At 33.3% G+C, this 8,515-nt stretch overlaps 1 protein-coding gene across 1 annotated transcript; it reads left to right on the forward strand.

The window, feature by feature from the left end:
- Positions 1-2,474: 2,474 nt before the first annotated feature.
- LOC131167791 (probable F-box protein At5g04010) lies at positions 2,475-3,551 on the forward strand. Its single transcript, XM_058126677.1, has one exon. It carries the CDS (start codon positions 2,700-2,702, stop codon positions 3,486-3,488), a length of 789 nt encoding a protein of 262 aa, XP_057982660.1. The 5' UTR covers positions 2,475-2,699; the 3' UTR covers positions 3,489-3,551.
- The last annotated feature ends 4,964 nt before the right edge of the window (positions 3,552-8,515 follow it).

Below are 8,515 nucleotides of genomic sequence, written 5' to 3' on the forward strand. Positions count from 1 at the left end.
TGTGATAGGAGCGTGCCAAATCCAGGATCCAAGAATTTGTGAGATGATCTAAACCGGATGAAACAGAAAGCATATGGCTATCACCGCTCTCTGAGCCTCCTTCTTCCACTACATTCACATATTTTGATGAACCCTCTTTATTTTTTGCATTCCCCTTCTTTTTCTCTAGATAATCTAATTTTATGTGCCCTTTTTACTGCACTCAAAACACCATATGTCATTTGTCTTCCTGGAATTGGACCTATATTTATTATTACTTGGTCTGCTCTAGATCTTACTTCTCCTACGTTGCTGATTACTCCTCAACACAAGCCCTTCACCATGTAGATTCTCATTGCTGGCTTTTTTCCTTTGATGGAAACATAAAAGAGCACATGTGATCTCCTCCAATTCGAGAGTTTATTTTCCCCACATCAGAGTTGTAACCAATTTTTCGTACGTAGGAGAGACAGGTAGGGAATTTAGTAACATCAAAGCCTTGTCTTCGTCTTCAAACTTCACATCAACTCGCTTCAAATCACTGATGATCTGATTGAACACGTTGATGTGGTGGTTCATATTCAAACCCTATGACATCTTAAGACCATATAGTTTTTGCTTAAGATAAGGTTTGTTCGTCAACAACTTGGACATATACCGACTTTCTATAGTTTCAGACAAACTGCTGTCGGTGAATCCTCATCCATGGTGTGATACATCACGTCATCAGCTAGACAAAGCCTGATAGTTGTCACACTCTTCACTTCCAGTTCCTTCCAATTCATGTCATCCATGCCTTCCAACTGCTTTCTGTATAACGCCTAGCCTTTTCCATGCCTTGCTGCACTGAAAAATCCTTGACCCTCTTCTCCCATAATCCGAAATTTCCAGTTTCGTCGAACTTGACCGTGTCAAACTTCGTAGAAGAAATCCCAGCCTCGTAACCCTATGGCTCTTATACCAATTGTTGTGCAATAAATACGGAAACGATCATGCATCAATTACAAAGAACAATAAGGAAACACAATCACACAAATAATAAGGAAAACAATAATCACATACACACGAATTTAACATGGTTAGGCAAAATGCTTACGTCCATGAGAGCAAGTGGCGGCTGAATTTCACTATCCACCTAAAGCAGGATTACAACATTGTATTTATACTAACACTAGACATATAGAGGTATTTGAGAATCCCTCAAATACCCTTGTGTCAATCCGCGGAGGATTTGCCTCTACATCCCCAACCTATTGATCTTCCCAATTTAAATTTTAAAAACAATGTCCAACAAAACCATCGATGATTTTCTTCTTAATTAACTTCTGCCTAAAACCGTCGAAGTAACTGTTGATGTGCTATGCAAATTGTCGATGATTTTTCTTCAACTTGCTTTCTTTGTACATGTGTTCCACTCAATATGAGCCACATACTACAATAGTAGAAGTGTCTCAAGTTGAAAAATTGGGGAAGAAAATTAGGATTTTTCAAATCTCAATTTTTTAAGTTAGGGTTTTGCCAGTTTGAACAAAATGACCATCAACGTATACTTTTAATTTAAAAAATAAAAACAAGTTGAAATTTTTATTTACAAGGCAAATCTTTACAAATTTGTAACTTTTTTTTTTTTTTTTTTTAGATTTTTTTGAAAGAAAGAAAGAAACCCTAATCTAAAATTAAAGAAGATTTTAGAAGCCTTAAAACCCTAGAAAATTAAGGAATTAATCATTAAATTTTTAGAATTTTTAATTATTAAATAGGCAATTAAAAGGGACTAAAGTAGTAATAATAACAATAAAAATATTAACTATAATAAAATAATCACCTAAATCTAATAATTGAACAGGAAGAAAGATTTTTTTTTTTTTTGCTTCTTAAAATTTATTTCTTTTTATTTTTAAATAACAAATAATGATGATAATGACAATAGTGATAACATGATGATAAAATAATAATGGGACAACCCTACGAAATAATGTTAATAAAATAACTTTAACATATACATGAATATTAAAAGAAAAAAATCTTGAAAAAGACATTTTTTTATATATTTTATAAATCAATTTAATCTTTTTAAAAATAAATTTATTGTCATTTCACCCCACTAATACTCTAGAACTAGAGTTGCAAACGATTCAAGCCACTCACGAGCAGCTCGAGAGTTTGGCTCAATAAGGACTCGTTCATGCTTGTTTATTATTTAAATGGGCGAAATCCAATTTTAAGAGCCGATTTGTAAACAAGCCAAATGTGAGCATAACCAGACTCAACTCATTTCGGATCATGAATGACTTGATAACTAAATCGGTAATGAATTTGATTTCAATTTTAAAAATATTATTATGATTAAACTTATTTTTTTTATATACATAGTTATTAACTAAAAGTCTTGATTTTATCAATAAAATTAAATCTGATCAAATTTTTGTAGGCAGTGAAATGTTATTTTCATAAATTACTCTGAAATTAATGGTATAGTTAGTCCGCACGTTTACAGCGTCGTACATTTTAAACGAGTATCGCGATTTTAATAGAGCAAAAACCCATCACCATAATACGAAACGTGTCAGTTTGCATGCATGCAAGGCGCCCTCACACCACACACGTGTCACCCACACAGCGCAATCCCATTTCCCAACTGACGAACTTCCTTTAAATTGCCGCTAAAACCGCCAAGAAGATCACAAAACCAAAACTGAAACTAGTCTGAGAAATCACATATGCCGAAGACACCCTCATCATCGTCTTCTTCTTCCTCGGATCCGCCATGGGAGGCCCTCTTTCTCATCGCCCGCCACCTCGATGCCAAAACCCTAGCCATAGCCTCCTGCGTCTCCAAGTCCTGGTTCTCCTCCATGTCCTCCGACCACCTCTGGCACCCTATCTGCTCCGCCCACTTCCCCGCTTTCTCCCACCTCCGCGACACCGGAGCCGGCGCAGCCGTGCCCTACCACCTCCTCTACACCCTCGGCCGCGCCGCCGCCCTCCGCCGACTCCGCCGCCCCCCGAAGCCCCGGGTCTCCCTCGACGATCTCCTCTTCACCATCGACATCTTCGTCGAGGACCGCCTCGTCGCCACCGTGGCGAGGCCCGGCGAGGAGCTGGGGGCTGCCACGAACGGCGTCTTCCGGTTCGAGATCGACGTGGGGGAGAAGGGAGCGACGGTGGAGCGAGCGAGGTTGGAGGGAGTGAGGGTGACGTGGCACGTGGTGGCGAAGGGGTGGACGGGGGCGGTGGCGATGGTGGAGGGGGGAGGGAAGGGGAGCTTCGGGCCCGCTGCGACGATGGGGTGGTTCTCGGAGGAGCTGCTGACTCCGGGGTGTTGCGCAGCGGGGGCCGGGGGAAGGAGTGGGCTAGTGGCCGAGTTGAAGCTAGGGTTTTGCGGCGGCGGTGGCGGCGACGAGGTGAGGGTAGAGAAGGTGTGTGTGGGGGTATTGAGTATAATGAGTTGGAGTTATCTGAGCATTGAGTGTGCTCTTCGGCATTTGCAGCATTTTATTCTCCCCTAGTGATGATGTAATTTGATGATGTACGTCTGGTTTGTATTTACCTTATGGAAAAGTAAATTACTATGTGCATGTGTGGATAAGTATGATAGGAATTTTAATATAAAATAAAAATAATAATAAACGTAAATACAATTAAAAATTTAAATATAAATACGTTGACAAGTGTATTTCGCTCTCTTTAAAAAGATTTAAGCACTTTGCAATTTCTCAAGATTTGTCTCCTCAAGCATGTAATAGTATGGTTTGAATCATATCACTCTTTTCAGTTTAAACTTTTTACTAATTAAACTCTTTAAACTTAAAAAGAAGAATGACATAATAACACACGATTAGGATAGTGTGAAAATGTATATATATATATATATATATATATATATATATCTATATAGATTAATGGTACACACATAATTAATTTTATAAATTTATAAAATACATGAATGAATACCTTAATTAAATCTAGATACATAATCCATTTCAAAGTACATGTTTTTTATCAAGATAATTAATAAAATAATAATATTAAAATATTCTAAAAATAATAATATTAAAATATATTAAAACTTTTTTTTTTTTCATTTTAATATTATGTATCTATCATGTGTACACACCTCAATTTTAATTAGGTTTTTCAGAGAAGATCTAGCGTAATAAAAGTTTACTTTGAACCTCAAAAATTGGAGGACCCTGTTTTGAAAATTCGATTGAGTCTTTGAAAATTCGATTGAGTCTTGACAAAGTGAGTCCTGGTTTATTTCAAAATGGAGTTTTTTTTTTTTTTAAAAAGAAAATTTAAGTCCTTAAGTCCTGAGTTTCAAAATTGAGTCCTTTTATTTCAAATTTAAGTACGGTTACTTTTAATTGGGTCCCTTAATTTCAAAATTAATTTCTTTTATTTTTAAAATTAGTCCCAATATTTTGAATTAAGTCTTGGTATTTTAAAAAATTTTGAGTCCTTTTAATTTTAATTTTAAAACTAAGTTCTTTTAACTTTAGTTGAGTTTCTTAAATTCCAAAATTGAGTTCTCCTTTTTTTAAATTGAGTATCGATCCTTTTAAGAAAAAAATTAAGTCCCTCATTACAAAAAAATAGGTTTTTAGTGATGAAAGTATTAGTGACGGTTTTAAAACCGTCACTAATAGTATTGTATTAGTAACGGTTCTTCAGAATCGTCACTAATAGTGTAAGCATTAGTGACGGTTTTAAATCGTCATTAATACTTTCGTCACTAAAAACTGTGCAGTAAATAATTTTCGAGCAAAAATTTTTTTGGAAAAATATTAGCGACGATTCTATGGTATTAGTGACGGATTAAATTCGTCACTAAAAGTCACTTATTAGTGACGATTAACCAATCGTCACTACTAATATTTTAAATTGTATTAAAATTTGTCCAAATTCATTCAAATGTTCGAAATCTATGCTCTCGAACGCAACGTTACATTTTTCATTATTGATATTACTACCGTACAAATTATGTAATATGCATGATTATAAATCTTTGCCAATTTGTTATATCATATAATTATTTTTCCTGATTATACTTAGCATCACCTTTCCTCGATTTGGTATACTAAATTTTATTTAATGACTCTTAATTTGTAGGATTCGTGGTTGTCATAACATCAGCATGATGTCATGCATGCATGCACTACAGTCATCAGATGCAACTTTTAACTATTTCTTTATAATTTTTATTATTATTTGAACAAATGGAGTTTTTGTATTATAATTTGAATTTGTATTAGTATTAGTATTTGAATTTTGAATATTTTTAAATAATTTATGTTATCTGAACATATGATATTTCTTCATTTTAATTGAATTTGTATTTAAATTCGAAATTTTGAATGATTTACGAATTTTGTAGTAATTATGGTTTCAGTTTATATATTCAAAAATGTAATTATAGATTTTTATATAAGAATTCATGATTAAATAAAATTAGTATAAAAGGTTGTTTAATTTTTTTAATTATTAGTGAATGATTCAAATTCGTCACTAATACCCTACTATTAGTGACGAATTTCTAATTCGTCACTAATACCGATCCTATTAATAACGAATTTCTGATTCGCTAATAATACCACACTAGTAGTGACGAATTTCTATTTCGTCACTAATACCATACTAGTAGTTACGAATTTTTAATTCGTCAATAATACAATACTAGTAGTGACGAATTTCTAATTCGTCACTAATACCTACTAGTAGTCACCAATTTCTAATTCGTCAATAATACCATACTAGAAGTGACAAATATCTAAGTCGTCACTAATACCCTACTAGTAGTGACGAATTTATAATTCGTCACTAATACCCCTACTATTAGTGACAAATTTGAGTTGAGACATTATATATTATATAGTGACGGTGTTAGGGTTTTGGTGACAGATTTAATCCATCATTAGTACTCCATTATTAGTGACGAAAGTTAAATTCGTCACTAAAAGTTAATAGTAACGACACATATAGTAACTATTTTAAAACCGTTACTAATACCCTATTTTTTGTAGTGCCTTTTATTTTATTCTTTTTCGAGTCATTTTTATTTTGAGTCCAGGTCCACTTATTCCTGGGAACTTAAGGTCATATTTTGGTATGCTTAACCTTGCGCGAGACTGGTCAACTTTGATATGGGATTTTAGTCAAAATTAGAGGAAATTACAACTGAAAGCATACAGGGAAATACAAAGGAAAATATAGGAAAATCAAAAAAAAATACAAAGGAAAATCCCCTGAGCTCGAGCTGCATCATACTTTCGGGGTCTTGCTCAACGGAATGGAAAGAAAAAGAATCAATAAGTTAGTAAATGAAATTCAAAAAAAACAAAAGTAGAAGAAAATTCACATGTGCGCAGGGAAGAGAATGACAACTGTTAAATTATTCCCTGCCAGGCATTCTATTAAAATAAAATTCTGTTAGAGAGGAGTTGTGACACCCTGATTTTCATACCATTTTTTTCTCAAATAAATAATAAAATATTAATCAAATATCGGTCACGTCAAAAACTTAGACACCATTTAAACATAACCCAACCCGAAGTGGGTGCCGGGTAAACAATCATACAAACAACCCTAACAGCAGAAGTCAATATTTATAAACCATTCAGAATACAAATAACCAAAGTTCTAACCATATATATATCTAGCACATCCCCAAAAATCAACCAAAAACTCTAGGAGAATCATACATCCCTAACTCAAAACACTTACCTTGTCTATCATGGTACCAGCCACTACAAAAAATAAGGTTATTAGTGACGGTTTTAAACCATCACTAATACTCACAAAACCGTCACTACTAGTATTAGTGACGGTTTTTTGAGTATTTGTGACGGTTTTCAATTAGTCGCTATACCTGTCGTTACTAATACTTATTAGTGACAAATTTTTCAAACCGTCACTAATAATAGAGTATTAGTGACAAATTAAAACCGTCACTAAAAATCTAAGCCCGTCACTATAGATTCTACACAGGATTGACCAAAAATCGTCACTAAAATCATAGTATTGGTGACGATTTTAAAATCGTCACTATTGCTCCATTATTAGTGGCGGTTTTAAAATCGTCACTAATGCTCTATTATTAGTGACGGTTTTAAAACCGTCACTATTACCTCTATTATTAGTGACGATTTTAAAACCGTCACTAATGCTCTATTATTAGTGACGGTTTTAAAACTGTCACTATTGCTCTATTATTAGTGATGGTTTTAGAACTGTCACTATTGCTCTGCAGAACCATCACTTATGGATTTAGTGACGGTTTTAAAACCGTCACTAAAGCCATAGTATTAGTGACGATTTTGAAACTGTCACTAATACTTAAATTGGACAATTATTAGTGAATTTAATTTTTTTTCCAATTATTAATTCCTGTAAAAATCTGTAATTAAATTGCATTTTCTTATACATAACATTAAACCATAATTGCAATAAAATTCATAAATTATCCAAAATTCTAATTCAAATTTAAATACAAATATATTATACAAATTCAAATACAAATATATTATACAAATTCAAATTTAAATACAAATACATTATTCAAATTCAAATACACATTTCATTTGTTCAAATAACAAAAAAAGTGAAAAGCTGCATCCGTAGTGCATGACATTGTTCTGACGTTGTTACAGTTGCAAACCCTACAAATTAAGAAAGTTAAAAAAATTAGTATACACTTTTTGAAAAATTTTGGCAGCATTTCTCCTGTAAATATTACATTTTCTATAGAAATATGCTCAAAACCCAGGTGTTTACATAGTTCACAATAATCCAACTAGTAATGAATTTTGCGAGTGCACATGAGCTTCATATAATAATAAGCATTAAATAATGTAACATGCTCATGCATCCCATAAAACACATATATCAGAATATAGTGTTTATCCTATAAACAACAAATTTCATAGAGTAGACACAGTTAGTATGAGATTCACTATAAAATGAAAATCCCAAGAAAGAGTGCTCCTCTCCAAAGAAAAGAAAGAGATGATACGTGCATTGTGAAGAGTGGAAATCTTAAGAAAATGAAGCATCATCTACTCCAACGACTGTAACTAGGCCAAGCGTCCTTCCAAAATCAAACCTTATTGCCATTAGCTACTCTAAAATGAGTGGGAAGAAGGAACAAACAAGCAAAATGGGAAATAAATTTCTACAGACTTGCATAGGAAACAATGCCACTCACTCTAGTATTCCATCCATTCTGATAGACCCTATATTACTTGTAATCTCCTTTTTTGGCAATTAATAATTAATTTTTGGTTGCACATAAATTAAACTTAAACCTTCAAACATAAATAACAGACTCCAACCAAAATTGGCATAACCACCAAGCAAGCAAGAAATCAAAGAAAGGTTTTATCACATAGTCCAAAATTGGTCTCTTTTGAATTTTTCTTTCCTTTCCCTAAAATTTTCAACAAATTTTTGGCAGCATGCCGTCTATAAATAGAACATTTCCCAAACTTACAAATAACAAAAGCATGCAATTCACAATATTTTTGCATCATACAGATGC

Source organism: Malania oleifera, chromosome 11 (assembly GCF_029873635.1).
Source record: "Malania oleifera isolate guangnan ecotype guangnan chromosome 11, ASM2987363v1, whole genome shotgun sequence".
In the NCBI taxonomy this organism is placed as follows: domain Eukaryota; kingdom Viridiplantae; phylum Streptophyta; class Magnoliopsida; order Santalales; family Ximeniaceae; genus Malania; species Malania oleifera.